Raw genomic sequence first — 16,489 nt, 5'->3', positions numbered from 1 at the left:
TCTCTATAGAACCGAAAGATCGTATTGATCCCTGTTATCCCAGTCCTTGTGGTGAGAACGCGATTTGTAACGAACGTAATGGAGAGGCTCGTTGTAGCTGTATTGAACCATATATTGGTGATCCCTACTCCACCGGTTGTCGTCCGGAATGTGTTTACAATGCTGAGTGTTCTTCGTCTTTGGCATGTATCAAACAGTATTGTCGTGATCCATGTGTGGGCACCTGTGGCTCGAACGCAGAGTGTGCAGTGGTCAACCATGTACCCACATGCAGTTGCACCCGTGGCTACGAGGGTGATCCATTCACAGGCTGCAAACGGAAAACTCGTAAATATACATATTTTTAAGGTGAAGAATTTCAACTCATAAAATTTATGTTTTTTTTTCTACACAACAGCAAACGCACCACGCAGTCCCTGCGAACCTACACCTTGCGGTGGCAATAGTATTTGCCGCGTGGTTGACGATCGTCCAACATGCTCATGTCAAATTGGCTATTTCGGTGCACCACCCAACTGTCGCCCGGAATGTGTTGTCAGTTCGGAATGCTCACAACATTTGGCTTGTATCAATCAAAAGTGCACAGATCCTTGCATTGGCACCTGCGGCTTCAACGCTAAATGCCAGGTAGTAAATCACAATCCGATCTGTTCATGTCCTGTCGACTACATGGGTGATCCCTTCGAACAATGTGTGCCGAAACGTAAGCTTCAAATATATTCTGAATAGTATATGCAAAGAAATTTTATGTTCACATCTTCCAAATACCCACAGCTCGAGAACCACCACCACGGGGCAACCCCTGCCTACCTAGCCCTTGCGGCCCCAATGCCGAATGCCGTGAAGTAGATAACCGCGCTGCTTGTAGTTGCACTCCAGGTATGTTTGGCGCACCGCCCAACTGTCGTCCGGAATGTGTTATCCATCAAGACTGTCCATCGAACCGCGCTTGTATACGTCAACGGTGTGAGGATCCTTGTGTCGGCGCTTGCGGTTTCAATGCGATTTGTACAACACAAAATCACAACCCAGTTTGCTCTTGCCTCGAAGGTTACGAAGGTGACCCATATGCTGGTTGCAATACGCCGCAAAGTAAGTACATGTTTTATGTTCGCAACTGCCTTGTTCACATGTATAAACTCAGTCACTTGGCATCCACTGGTGCCAGTAGCTTCTTTCTTCTTAATATTGTATATTTCTTTCAGTTTGTTCATGTAAGGTTAATGGTACTTTTGAATTTATCTTCCATATGCCTGATTATTTTATTATTGTATATTTGTATTTTTCGTTTTTTCTGCATGTTTAAAATATCTACATATGTACCATATATTTGTTGAAAGTTTGTGTCATTTTTGTCGTTGTACTATATGCATCTCATGTTGGAGTTAGTTCTGACGCCGAAATGATTATAAAATATTCAATTTTTTAAGTTTAATTTAATTTGCTTTACTGCCGATGCAGCATTTTTTAGGACTCCGTAGAACTCGAGATCTTCATTGCATTACTTTTAGTATTCTTGAATTTTGTTTCATTTCATTTCACATAATTTCATCCATTACCATTCTATACTAAGAAATGGTAAGTCCTTCCATATTGCCCCATTGCACTCTCCCATTATATTATATTTTCTACGTAACATTTCATTTTGTTCCTCTCCTTTCATTCCAATGGATTCCATATCGGAGCGATGTACAAAAATTAATTTCATTCTGATCGATTTTCTTCCATTTATTTCAATGAATCCCAATTTTTTCTAGCTATTTTATTCCAGATTAGTTCATTATGTTTCATTAATTCATTAATTAAATTCATTGGCATTCCTTTCGATTTAACCATTTGTTTTATATATTTTTTCTCCATTGATCCCAATTTTTTTATTCTCGATCTTCCTCCTCAATATGTACTATTTCCTCCCATGCCATTCTGCTCCAATTATTCAAATCAATTCCATTTCAACATTCCCACTGGATTTTATTTCAATTCACTATATATCATTACATTTTTTTATTACCTCGACTTGCTATCACTTATACTTATAGTCAATTCTACTATTTCGGCGTCAAGGTTTAACGCCACCAGACATACATATGCAGATATACATTTTATTTTTATTACATACATAAATAATTATACTGTTGTATTTTTGGAAGTCTCTCTCACTCTACCAAAACTCATCACTATGCTATCTCCATCTATTTTCTATTCGGTTGTAGTTGTAATTCCTGATATTCCCGCCGATCCATGCAATCCATCGCCTTGCGGCTCGAATGCCGTTTGCCGAAATCGCAATGGTGCTGGTTCATGTACCTGCATTAAAAATTACTTTGGTGATCCTTACGTAAATTGTCGCCCTGAATGTGTACAGAATAGTGATTGCATGCACACAAAATCCTGCGTGAATATGAAATGTGTCGACCCATGTGTAGGTCTGTGCGGCATTAATGCTGAGTGTCGCGTTAATAATCATGTGCCGCTCTGTCTTTGCAATCCCGGCTTCACAGGCAATCCAATGCGTAACTGCCACGAAAAACCATCAAGTATGTCTCACTCAAGCCCATCATTAAACGCAACTCCTAACCAAATTGCCTATATTTGTCTCCCTCACTGTCACTTAGATATGTATTTGCCTATACCGCGTGATCCTTGTCGTCCATCACCATGTGGTTTATATAGCACTTGTCGTGTTGTAAGCAATCGCGCCGTTTGCTCTTGCCTCCCCAATTATTTGGGCAACCCACCGAATTGCAAACCGGAGTGCATGTTGAGTTCCGAATGTCCTTCGAACAAGGCTTGTATGAATATGCGTTGTCAGGATCCGTGTCCAGGTACATGTGGCCAGAATGCACATTGTCGCGTTATCAACCATTCACCAATTTGTAGCTGTGCAAATGGATACACTGGCGATCCATTCCAACAATGTGTGCCCGAAAGAAGTATGTTTCCCACACACCACCACCAAGAAGACACGTCAAAACTAACTTGCTTCCCCTTGCTTTTAGAACCACTTGATACACCACGCATACCACCTCAAAATCCTTGTGTGCCCAGCCCCTGTGGTCCAAATTCACAATGCCGTGCATCAAGCTCTGGCGCAGTCTGCTCATGTATTGCAAACTACATTGGCCGACCACCAAACTGCCGTCCGGAATGCACAATCAACTCTGAGTGTCCATCGCAACTGTCTTGCATGAACGCGCGTTGCGCAAATCCTTGCATAGGATCGTGTGGCAACAATGCAATCTGTCAAGTCAGTGCGCATGCACCTATTTGCATGTGTGTATCGGGCTACACCGGCGATCCGTTCTCTGGTTGCTACAAAATTATACAACGTATGTCAAAATCACTTACACATCCCTTAGGCGGAAAGAGAATTATTAACGCCTTTATATTCCCACTTGCAGTACCCGATGAACCAATCCAACCCTGCCGTCCAAGTCCATGTGGGGTGAATGCCATTTGCGAAGAGCGCGATCGTGCGGCTTCATGCAAATGCATACCCGATTACTTTGGCGACCCATATGTTGAGTGTCGTCCGGAGTGCGTTATCAATTCGGATTGCCCGAAAGTGCGCGCCTGCGTCAACAACAAATGTGTTGATCCATGTCCGGGTATGTGTGGCCGTAACGCCGAATGCGCCACCTTAAATCACATGCCGAACTGTGAATGCTTTAACGGCTTCACCGGAAATCCCATCATTGGTTGCTCAACCATACCTGAGCCACCCCCACAATGTAAGATCTCAATTAGTCTGCGAAAAGGAGTAATCACTCATACTGACGACACACAATTTATTTTTCTTTTTGAATGCGTTGCCCTCGTAGATGAACCTCCGGTGTCTATCAACCCTTGCCAGCCATCCCCTTGTGGGCTGTATAGCAATTGTCGACCTGTCAATGGCCATGCAGTGTGCTCATGCTTACCGAACTACTTGGGTGCACCACCCAACTGTCGTCCAGAATGCATGAGCAGCTCTGACTGTGCGCAAGACAAGAGCTGCATCAACGAACGTTGTAAAGATCCCTGCCCGGGCACTTGCGGAAACAATGCCCTCTGCCGTGTCGTCCATCACAATCCGATTTGTTCATGTACACCTGGTTACACCGGCGATCCATTTGTACGCTGCGTCTACGAAGAGAGTAAGAACATTGCGCTTTTCGCTCACTATAACCGGGCGCTCAACACGCTCTGAAGTTTTATCAACTTATCAAATATTGCAAAAATTTAGAACTTCACACCGCGTCGTGCGCTCTCTTGTCATTCATACCCATGTCATGCCATCATTACTTATTCAAATTTTTCTTTTTCTTTTGCTTATATTTCTTCGTATTTGTGGACATTTTTCTTCTGGTTGCATGTTGCTTATTATGCCCTGTATATATGTATATACGATATATGTAGAACGACCTATCATAAGAGATCCCATAAACCCATGTATCCCATCGCCGTGCGGCCCGAATTCACAGTGTCGCGTTTCGGACGCAAACGGTCAAGCTGTGTGCTCGTGTCTGCCTAACTACATCGGCAGAGCACCGAGTTGCCGACCCGAATGCACATCGAATTCGGAATGTAGCGGTAATATGGCTTGCATCAATCAACATTGTCAAGATCCTTGCCAGGGCTCATGTGGCTCATACACAACATGTATTGTAAATAATCATAGACCAATATGCCGCTGCTTGGACGGTTATACGGGTGATCCTTTCTCAGAATGTAGTCCACAAAGTAAGATTTCAAATAGCAATGCTTTATTGAAATATACCAGCTATAATAATTTTTGAGTATGGGAACACTTACTGTAACGCTTTATTACCCACCTTAGTTCATGTACCGCCAGAAATCCCCATGCCTTGCAATCCCAGCCCCTGTGGTGCGAATGCTCTTTGCAAAGAACGTAACGGAGTGGGCTCCTGTACCTGTTTACCCGAATACACTGGAGATCCATACACTGAATGCCGTCCCGAATGTGTACTAAATACCGACTGTCCGAAGAATCTTGCTTGTATGAATAATAAATGCCGCGATCCATGTCCAGGCGCGTGCGGTGTCGGCGCTGAGTGTCACGTTATCAACCATGCGCCCAGTTGCAGCTGCCCATCTGGTTACACGGGTAACCCTTCGGAATATTGTCGTGAACAACCAAAACGTATAGTCTACACTCATTAAAAGTATATAAAATAATCCTTAAATGTCATCATTTAAATTCCCACAGACATCGAACCTGAGCCTTGCCGCCCTTCACCATGTGGTCCTTACAGCCAATGTCGTAAAGTGAACGGTCATGCGGTCTGCTCATGCATAACCAATTATATTGGTGCACCGCCGTCTTGTCGTCCTGAATGCTCCGTTAGCTCGGAGTGTTCGCAGGACAAGGCTTGCGTAAATTTGCGCTGTGTAGATCCGTGCCCGGGCACTTGCGGAAATGAAGCGCGTTGTAAGGTGACAAACCACAATCCAATTTGCACTTGTCCACCTGGCTACTCCGGAGATCCATTCATACGTTGTCTGCCCGTCGAACGTAAGACCATAAACTGTTCGCTTCCTTCTAAAGCATTTACTCAAAATATTTGCCTCATTTAGGCGAGGAACCTCGTTTACCAACAAGACCATCCAGCCCTTGTATTCCAAGTCCGTGCGGACCAAACTCACAATGTCGCGCTGTTGGCGAAACGCCAGTCTGCTCATGTTTGCCTAACTTTGTTGGCCGTGCACCAAACTGCCGTCCTGAATGCACGCTCAACTCAGAATGCCCTGCCAACTTGGCTTGTTTAAATGAGCGTTGCAAGGATCCCTGTCCTGGTTCGTGCGGTTTCAATGCTTTCTGCAATGTGGTGAATCACTCGCCAGTGTGCAGTTGTGAAACTGGTTTCACTGGCGATCCGTTCGCCGGCTGCACTCCAACACGTAAGCAATTATCATCGTCGTCCTCACAAAGAAGAACTTTTACTAACTTTCGATCGTTTGTAAACCGTTTAGCAACTGTAATACCGGAAGAACGACTTACACCTTGCATCCCTACGCCCTGTGGTCCCAACGCCGAATGTAGAGAACGCAATGGCGCTGGTTCATGCGTTTGCCTGCCAGAATATTTGGGAGATCCCTATAGCGGATGCCGTCCCGAATGCATTGCTAACTCCGACTGCCCGCGTGACAAGTCTTGTGTAAATAACAAATGTACTGATCCCTGTCCAGGTGTATGTGGATTGAATGCCGAATGTCATGTGTCCAATCATGCACCAACATGTCAATGTCTGCAAGGTTACACGGGTAACCCGTTAAGCGCTTGCCGTGAAATACCTCAGCTCCCGCCAACGCCAAGTATGAAAATAAACTTACTAACCCCCCTGCTCATTTGATACGAGTACATTCACTAATACAACCCATTATTTTTGTTGACTGCACAGCTCCGAAAGACTCAAATCCTTGCGTTCCATCACCATGCGGCCCCTACAGTCAATGTCGCGAGGTAAACGGCCATGCAGTATGCTCCTGTCAGACCAACTTTATTGGGTCACCACCAAATTGTAAGCCCGAATGTATCGTTTCCTCAGACTGTCCACAAAATCTTGCATGTCAAAACCAGAAATGTGTCGACCCCTGCCCTGGCACCTGCAGCAGCGAAGCGCGTTGCCAGGTTATAAATCATTATGCAGCGTGCTCTTGCCCGCCGGGCTTTACGGGAGATCCATTCAGTAGATGTATTAAAATTAAACGTAAGCATGTGTAGTACTTAAACATCTAAAGGGTAGCTTGGCGTTAGAAGTAGGAAGAGATGGATGCCCAACTCTCTTCTGAGTCGTTTTTTATGATTATTGTAAAGCACGCTCTTCTGTCGCAATGTTCCCCATTAAACACTAATATTTAAATACATACCTGCATGTTCATATAAATAACTATATATTTTCTCTTTGTTATGTTTTTCTACTTTTATGTGATATGTATAAATTTATAAATTTATATGTTGTGGCTGTGTAAAATCCTATCTACTCTACTTACAACTATATAAAATTTACTATAAACAAACTATGAAAACATTACTACTGTGAACACAACCTATCCAACACTGCCTGCCTGCCTGCCTGCCTTCCTGTATGTTTAACTATCTTCCTGTTGCCTGTGTATGTAGTGGACGTGCCTTCTGTAGTAGTTAAACCTGGTAACCCATGTATACCTTCACCGTGTGGACCCAACTCGAAGTGTGTCGATGTTGGCGGTTCACCAGCATGTTCCTGTTTGCCTACCTACTTGGGACGACCACCCAATTGCCGTCCCGAGTGCCTAAGTAGCTCAGATTGTCCAGCTAATTTGGCATGTACCAATCAGAAATGTTCGAATCCTTGTGTCGGCGCATGCGGTGTACATACACTATGTACAGTTATTAAACACAATCCCACGTGTCAATGTGAAATCGGCTATACTGGAGATCCTTTCTCTGGATGTGCCATTGTAAAAAGTATATATCTTCATACTATAAATCTTTTTCTATAGACATTTGAGCACTTCCAGGTTTAAATCAATTTGTTCTTTAATAATCAATATAAAGTACAGAGAACTGCTCCATGTATTGTACATCCCTGCCCGCAAGTGCCTCAAATGTCTAATTATCAACATTTCTTACCAGCTCACTGTCCTTACACATAATTTCCTTTTTTTCGCCCTTACAGTGACGCCAACGGAAGAACCACGCAATCCTTGCAACCCCAGCCCATGTGGTGCGAATGCTGTTTGTCGCGAGCGAAATGGTGCAGGATCCTGTTCATGCTTGCCTGAGTACTTTGGAGATCCATATAGTGGTTGCCGTCCGGAATGTGTACAAAATTCAGATTGCGATCGTTCGCGTGCTTGCATTAATAATAAATGTCAAGATCCATGCCCTGGTGTCTGTGGCATAAATGCAGAATGTCGTGTCTTAAATCACGCACCAAACTGCATGTGTTTTGATGGTTACACCGGTGATCCACACCGTTCCTGTTCTGTTATCGAAATTACGACTATGACTCCAATCAATCCATGCCAACCATCACCTTGTGGCCCTTACAGCGAATGTCACGAGTCTAATGGGCATGCTGTTTGCTCTTGCGTCGATGGTTACGTCGGTGCGCCACCATCTTGTAAACCGGAATGTGTTGTCAGCTCGGAGTGCCCCCAGAATCGCGCTTGTATTAATCAGAAGTGTGCGGATCCATGTCGTGGTGCGTGCGGCAACAATGCTCGTTGTCAAGTGGTCAACCATAATCCGATTTGTACATGTGCGCCTGGCTTAACCGGTGATCCGTTTACTTCCTGCATTGAAGAAAAAGAAACACCTCGAGATCCACAAAATCCATGCGTACCTTCTCCTTGTGGTCCCAACTCATTGTGTCGTGAGATAGGTGGGCAAGCAGCATGTTCCTGTCAGACCAACTATGTAGGTCGTCCTCCCAACTGCCGTCCGGAATGTACCAACAGTGATGAATGTCCCAATAACTTATCGTGTCAGAACGAACGATGCATCGATCCATGTCCCGGCTCTTGCGGCAGCAATGCCTTCTGTAAGGTTGTGCAACATAACGCGATCTGCTCATGTACGGATGGTTACGAGGGCGACCCAATTTTGGGTTGCGAGTTAATACAACCAGTACTGCCGAAACAACCGCCTAGCTCACCATGCGAACCTTCACCTTGTGGCCCACATACCGAATGTAGAGAACGTAATGGAGCCGGTGCTTGCTATTGTCATGACGGTTTCGAAGGCAATCCCTATGATACAGACCGCGGTTGCCGACGTGAATGTGAAATTAATGATGACTGTTCTACAGCACAGGCCTGTGTACGCTTCAAGTGCGTTGATCCATGCAACAACATTTGTGGTGAATTCGCCATTTGCTCGGTGGAGAATCATGTACCTACATGCAACTGTCCACCTGGTTACACCGGCGATCCGTTCTTCCAGTGCAAGCAGATACCAGTTACGCCCCCACCACCGATAAACCCTTGCGTACCATCACCATGTGGACCGAATAGTATCTGTCGCAGCATAAATGATCAAGCCGTATGCTCTTGTCAAGCCGGTTTCATCAATCAGCCTCCAAACTGCCGACCCGAGTGCGTTGTCAGTTCTGAGTGCGTTCCGGAACGCGCGTGTGTTAATAACAAATGTGTCGATCCATGCTTACACACTTGTGGTATACGCGCAATTTGTACCACAAGGAATCACAGCCCGATTTGTACTTGTCCGCGTGGTATGACTGGTGATCCATTCGTACAGTGCTCGAAAATTCGTAAGTACCTGTAGGGTTCGAGTATTTTAAAATGGCATTCCTTAACTATGATTTCTCTGTTTCTCTATTGTAGCAATTATCCACGATGTAGAACCTACAGAGCGCCCACCATCTTGTGTGCCTTCGCCTTGCGGACCTAACTCCAAATGTCAAATTATCGGCGGTAGTCCGGCTTGCTCTTGCCTTCAAGACTTTATCGGTGCACCACCAAACTGCCGCCCTGAATGTGTTCTCAACTCAGAATGCGGTCCAACTGAAGCATGCATCAATCAAAAATGCCGTGACCCATGCCCTGGTTCCTGCGGTTTCGAAGCCAAGTGTCATGTACTCAATCATGTACCAATTTGCAACTGCATTGACGGTTATACAGGCGATCCATTCATACGTTGCAGTCCAATACCACCAGTTATAGAAACACCAAAAATTCCTAACGATCCCTGCGATCCGAGCCCATGTGGACCGAATGCCGACTGCTTCAATGGAGAATGTCGCTGCCAAGACAACTATCAAGGTAATCCTTACGATAGTTGTCGTCCAGAGTGCACGCTCTCAGCAGATTGCCCACGCGACAAGGCTTGTATGCGTAACAAATGTGTGGACCCATGCCCCGGCACTTGTGGTATTAATGCCATTTGTGAAGTACTCAACCATATCCCTGTTTGTTCATGCATCACGGGCTATGAAGGAGATCCGTTCAGCAATTGCAGACTTAAGGATATAATCGAACTACCTAAGCAAGCAGTTTGTTCGCCATCGCCTTGTGGCGCAAACAGCCAATGTCGTGACATTAACGGTCATGCAGTATGCTCATGCCTAGAGGGTTACATCGGAAGTCCACCGCAATGTCGACCTGAATGTGTAGTGTCCAGCGAATGCTCGGCATTGCATGCTTGTGTCAACAAAAAATGTACTGATCCATGTGCAGGCGCCTGCGGTATTGACGCTCGTTGCGAAGTTATTAATCACAGTCCAATTTGCGGTTGTTCTCCAGGTAAAACAGGCGACCCATTCAAGCGCTGTTTTGATATACCACCGCCACAGCCACCAGAAGAACGTGATCCTGGCATACCGCGCGATCCATGCGTGCCCAATGTGTGCGGGCCCAATTCAATTTGTAAAGCTACTGACAGCAGACCTTCTTGCCAGTGTTTACCAGAGTTCTTCGGTTCGCCACCAAACTGCCGTCCAGAATGTATAATCAACCCAGATTGTCCATCAAGTCAAGCATGCATTAATAATAAATGCCATGATCCTTGTCCTGGTTCTTGTGGTACAAATGCTGAGTGTCGCGTGATAAGTCATACCGTTTCCTGCTCATGTCCTGCGGGCTTTGCTGGCAATGCCTTTGTTCAATGTGTACCTGCTATTGAAGAGCCGGTCAAACCGTGCGAGCCGTCGCCATGCGGCGCGAACGCCGAATGTATTGAGCGTAATGGTGCAGCTTCTTGTAAATGTATAGATGACTACCAAGGCAATCCTTACGATGGTTGTCGACCCGAATGTGTGCTAAGTTCTGACTGTCCAACGGACAAGGCTTGCATACGCAACAAATGTAAAGATCCCTGTCCTGGAATTTGCGGCTCAAATGCACAATGCTACGCCGTTAATCATGTGCCGAATTGTGTTTGCAATGAAGGCTACACCGGAGATCCGTTCTCAAATTGTCAACGTCAAGTTGCGCCACCATCGGCCCCACCACAAGGTAATCCATGTCAGCCATCACCTTGTGGACCGAACAGCAAATGTCGCGAATCAAATGGTCTTGCCGTATGCTCATGCTTAGACTCGTTTATCGGCGCACCACCTAACTGCAAACCAGAGTGCACCGTCAATGCTGAATGTCCCCAAAATAAGGCTTGTCATAACTTTAGATGTGCTAATCCTTGTGCCGGTACCTGCGGTATAGACGCAAAGTGCGAAGTAATCAATCACAATCCTATATGCAGTTGTCCACTAGATATGACGGGTGATCCGTTCTCGCGTTGCTATCCAACACCACCACCTGCACCTAAAGATGAACCCAAGGCGCCAAGACACCCATGCTTCCCATCACCCTGTGGGCTGTATGCCGAGTGTCGTGCTAGTGGTGATCAACCATCATGCTCATGTCTACCCAACTATATCGGCGCACCACCAAATTGCCGCCCTGAATGCGTCGTAAACACTGACTGCTCACCCGAAAAGTCTTGCATAGCTGAGAAATGCCGCAATCCATGTGAAGGTACATGCGGTATCAATTCTGAGTGCCGCATACAGAATCATCTAGCTGTTTGTACTTGTCGCAGCGGTTTCACCGGCGATCCATTTTCGCAATGCGTGGAAATAATCGAAGTCAAAACACCACCCACCGTATCGACAGATCCCTGTGATATCCAGCCTTGTGGCGCTAATGCCGAATGCGACAATGGCATTTGTACGTGCATACGCGATTATCAAGGTGATCCCTATGTAGGATGTCGCCCCGAGTGTACACTCAGCACAGACTGTTCACCGAATAAAACTTGTCTCAACAAGAAATGTGTAGATCCGTGCCCAGGTACTTGTGGTCAAAATGCACAATGCGATGTCAGCAACCACATTCCGATATGTAGTTGTCCAAAGGGTTACGCTGGCGATCCATTCATCAATTGCCATCCGGAAATACAAAGAGAACCAACGCCCAAAGATCCATGCCAGCCAAGTCCATGCGGATCAAACAGCATTTGTCAAGCAACCGCACAGGGTGCCGTCTGTGCCTGCCAGCCAGGTATGTTGGGCTCGCCACCGGCCTGCAAACCAGAATGCATAGTCAGTTCTGAATGTTCACTGCAAACTGCATGCATACAAAAGAAATGCGTAGATCCATGTCCTGGCGCTTGCGGCCAATTTGCCAAATGTCAAGTAATAAACCACAATCCGATCTGCACTTGTAATGCCGGCTACACAGGTGATCCGTTTACACGCTGTTACATAGAAGAACGTGTCATTGAGAAAACACCAACAGCCAATCCCTGCATACCATCACCATGTGGACCGAACTCCGAATGTAAGGTAGTCGGAGATAGCTACGCATGCTCTTGCGCAGTCAGCTTTTTAGGCAAACCACCTAATTGTCGACCAGAATGTACCATTAATCCGGAATGTTCGTCAACAAAGGCGTGTATACGACAGAAATGCGAAGATCCATGTGTGGGTTCGTGTGGTTTCAATGCGCGTTGCAATGTGGCCAATCATATGCCCATCTGCACCTGTGAAGTGGGATATACCGGTGATCCATTCACCGGCTGTCAGCCAGTGCAAGGTAAGACAAAAATTTACCGCATTTTTATATGTGAATAACACAGATGCAACCATTAAACGCTAAAAAAACTGCTATTTTATATTAAATATATTTTAAGCCATGAATCAATATGCTTTCTAAACTGCAAAACTGGGTGCTTTTATGTATTAAAAACACAATTCTAGCATCATTACAGCAATAAAGAACGGTTGTTATCTGAATGGCAAATTCTGTTAGTGGAACTGTTGGGTTTTAAATCGTATTTGGCGCAGCTTTTCATTATTGTTCTTTACTAAAAATAAACGACTTGTACTCTAAAATTAACTTCGGTTGAAACTTGTATTTTTGATTTGCATTAAAGTTCATGTTCTTTAAAGTTCCAGCACAGAATATGCCATCCGTAGTTGCCACACAAATTAGAACAGAAATTTTCATATTTATGTTTGTATACTATATGTACCTGCACAGTTAGCAATTACACTGCGAGAAAATTATTCTCACTTCACAACTTAAATCCAAAAATGTATGATCTCACTTACGTGTCATTTCTTGCTTGAGTTTATTTAAAGACTTACTTTGAGAAGTATTAAGTATTTTTTTTATTTAGTTTTAATATTTTATCTTAAACGTTCATTCTTAACAAAAAACAAATGAAGTAATTTACCAAGTTAACCGTTTATGGGTATGAAAAGAACAAATTCCGTTGAGTTTGATCAAAACTTCCTTCACAAACACCGAGAATCCATTTTCCACTTTCACCCACGGTACGTGGTTGCATCGGCTTCTATGACATACGATTACCGGATGCGATCTTTGAACTGAATCGTTCCAAAGCTTTCGTTGATTTCATCAAATGAGCAGCTGTAACCTCAAAAATATTGCCAAGTGAACTACGATATACTGAAAATATAATATTTCCAATAAAATGGTTTGATTTTTTTAAAGTCAACATTTCTGATTTCGCCAAAACAGCTCGGCTTTGTTTCTAACCGATCTACAGTTTCGAATCTTGCTGTTTTTAGTGAATACTGTATTTCGTCTTCTTCCGATATAGTTTCTGGTGAAATGCGTCTATACTGATTTCTTTAAAGCTTTTGATAAAGTTTCGCGTAATCTACTTATTTTTAAGTTGTTTGTATGGATTTTAATTCTTATTTCTGAATTGGATTAAGTCATACTTATAATAAAAAAAAAAAAATAAATACTTGGCGCGTACACTTCTGTTAGGTGTTTGGCCGAGCTCATCCTCCTATTTATGGTGTGCGTCTTGATGTTGTTCCACAAATGGAGGGGCCTACAGTTTCAAGCCGACGCCGAACGGCAGATATTTTTTATGAGGAGCTTTTTCATGGCAGAAATACACTCGGAGGTTTGCCTTTGCCTGCCGAGGGGCGACCGCTATTAGGAAAATGTTTTTTTTTATTAATTTTGCTTTTACCGAGACTCGAACCAACGACCTCTCTGTGAATTCCGAATGTAATCACGCACCAACCCATTCGGCTACGGCGGCCGCCGTAATATGTAAATGAAATTGCGGTGTAACAATTGACGGCATTTCTTCCGAATCTTTCTTCGCAATCTTCCTGTGCTCCCAAAGGAATATACTTGGGCCAGTATGATTTGTTTTGCTTATAAATGATTTTAGTAGCATGACGATTTAGAAGCATTTTCCAAAGTTTCGAAACCAGATGACGTCTTGGAACTATGGTGTTTAGGTCTCGGGTTTAAACATCAAAAAGTGTTACTTTCATTTAGAGACTAAGTCATAAAATTTACATAAGCATAATTGAACGGGTACAAATATGATTTCCTAAATGCGCTCTAAGTTCATTAAGTTTTGCTGAACCAATTCCTACATAGCAGTACCGTTTGCTAGTCTTTGGAGATAAGAAAATAAATTGTTGTTGTTGTTGTAGCAGCCTTCTACACTCTGTCAATGCGATGTAGTCACAGATCGTCTTCGTCGAACTCATCTAACGATAAACTCAGAAAACGTGCTATTTTGACAGGTTGGGTGCAGAGGGAGAGGGATGTAGATGAGTAGATTTGCAGTTTGGGACCTTAGTAGGCATCGTGATTATGTGCGCTGAATATGAGAGTAAATTATCAAAGCCGACGCAAACATTTTGGAGTTGTTAACTGTCGGTATGGGTGTGTCACCGAATTTCACCTTTAGCTGTAGCTTGACCTCCTTCGTCCAGGTGGTAAAGAGGGTCGTCGTGGATTTAGTGGGGGAAAGTAGGAGATTCCTCGCAGTGAAAAAGCGAGAAAGGCTGGTGAGATAAGCATCCACTTTGGAACACATCGTCAGCGTGGAAGACCAGTGACCAGTCTAAGTTGGCCCTGCTGTGCATTACGCGCCACACTGGGCGATTGCGGGTAAACGGCTCGATAGTAGAGAGCAACGTAGTCACGAGCTCATTTTCGGATGGTACGCAGGCCAGATCACCTCCGAAAGCGGCACCAGCCATTGCAAGAGTTGCATTTGACTCATCTCAAATTTCGAGTTTCTCTGGTCTGACACACGGACCTGGTTAGTTCTTGCACAAGGGTTGTGGTGGCTCGGGTAAACTCCTACGAGCTTTGGAGGTTCTGCTTGTAGTGCTGGTTGGTTGTGCGTACACATTTTGCGAGGTGGAAGCCATACAGGTGGGAGCAACCCCTGGCCACACGCGCATGGACTACTCCCTATGTGTTTTAAGGCTGTAGCGGGTCTTAAGATGATACCACCCGTCGCACTGGTTGCATCTAACCGCTGTTGATTTTGGGTGGAGCCGTCTTTAGCAAACGCAGCAGAAATATAATCCTGGTTACTTACCTTCTGGAACCGGCTGCCAAGGGAATCTTATATATCAATGTAGAGATAGGCTTACCTCGAGACCATAAGTAGTCGCACTCTCTTTACGCGTAGAATTTACCTGATGGGTGCGCGGCTTAACAGACTAATCAGCCATACGGTATCTTGCATATTATTAGCTTGATAGCGTCAGCGTAAGAGTGATTTCCCTTGTCAGTGATCATAGGGCCTTGATTGCAACTTGACTAACGCAATTGTTTAAGCGAATTGTGCATTTCATCCTTTTAATTTCCTCTCAAATGGCCCATGATATAGAGGTTTTACATCACGAGCCGACAGCAACAAATGTTGACCTTTTTGGCGAGTATACAATATTCAAAAGCGAATCGGCGGCTCCTTTCATCGTAGTTACATAACTCCGGTTAGAGAATAATACTACCAGAAGGTTAAATTTCAGTGTACTCAGCACTGTCACTTTCGATGACGCTTTTTCATTTGCTTATGTTTATGATCTGTCTATCCAACTGCAGCTTCGCCATTTTAGTTCTTTGTATAAACGGTTAACTTCGTAAAATTTATGTTTGTTATAAAGAAAATCTTCCTGACATGAATGATGAATAAATATATTTATAGGCTCTATATATAAGTATTTATAATTGTCAAGCACAACAAAATGCATTTTTTATTTCGTTTACACCTTAAACGTTAATTTGTTGTTTAAATTCACAAAACTCATAAATGTCACAAAATGCGATCACAGCATCTGTTCTAATTTGTGTATTATTATAACTCACTTGTTTTAAATAAAAATCATGTCTGTTACACTGTCAAACACAATGCATTGCAATGAGAAGAAACAGGTGCCACATTCTAACGGTGAACTGCGCTTTTACGCACATTTAAATATTTATATGTGTATACTAGGTTGTGTAAACGTTTTTCTTAATTTGCTGTATGCCAAAAAAATTAGACATATATTTATTTATTGTTCCCTTAGTTAATGTTAGCCCGATCTGAAAGCTTTTTATACCAATTTTCCCATGGGGATCCACTGGTAATTTTCAAAGCTTTGGCAGCCCGGGTAAATATTAAATAAAACAATAAAAAAAGTCGTCTCATTTTTAGGCGGAAGAACAAATTTACGGGAAAACATATAAAAGTATTTTTTTTTCTTTA

General features: G+C 43.9%; 1 protein-coding gene across 1 annotated transcript in view; it reads left to right on the top strand.

Moving 5' to 3' along the window:
* Positions 1-16,489, top strand: part of LOC129248648 (uncharacterized) — a 233,351-nt gene that overhangs the window by 181,018 nt on the left and 35,844 nt on the right. The window contains exons 22-38 of the mRNA XM_054888276.1: positions 10-327; positions 398-703; positions 775-1,092; positions 2,214-2,537; positions 2,616-2,933; positions 3,000-3,329; positions 3,402-3,731; positions 3,822-4,136; positions 4,399-4,722; positions 4,820-5,143; positions 5,210-5,515; positions 5,578-5,901; positions 5,974-6,315; positions 6,402-6,710; positions 7,124-7,450; positions 7,662-9,257; positions 9,331-12,537. Coding sequence (XP_054744251.1) covers positions 10-327; positions 398-703; positions 775-1,092; positions 2,214-2,537; positions 2,616-2,933; positions 3,000-3,329; positions 3,402-3,731; positions 3,822-4,136; positions 4,399-4,722; positions 4,820-5,143; positions 5,210-5,515; positions 5,578-5,901; positions 5,974-6,315; positions 6,402-6,710; positions 7,124-7,450; positions 7,662-9,257; positions 9,331-12,537 — 9,618 coding nt within the window. The remainder of the gene's footprint in view (positions 1-9; positions 328-397; positions 704-774; positions 1,093-2,213; positions 2,538-2,615; positions 2,934-2,999; positions 3,330-3,401; positions 3,732-3,821; positions 4,137-4,398; positions 4,723-4,819; positions 5,144-5,209; positions 5,516-5,577; positions 5,902-5,973; positions 6,316-6,401; positions 6,711-7,123; positions 7,451-7,661; positions 9,258-9,330; positions 12,538-16,489) is intronic.

Source organism: Anastrepha obliqua, chromosome 5 (genome assembly GCF_027943255.1).
Source record: "Anastrepha obliqua isolate idAnaObli1 chromosome 5, idAnaObli1_1.0, whole genome shotgun sequence".
Classification (NCBI taxonomy): Eukaryota; Metazoa; Arthropoda; class Insecta; order Diptera; family Tephritidae; genus Anastrepha; species Anastrepha obliqua.
Note: the sequence above shows the minus strand (reverse complement) of the source record. Positions and strands in the feature narration are given on the sequence as shown.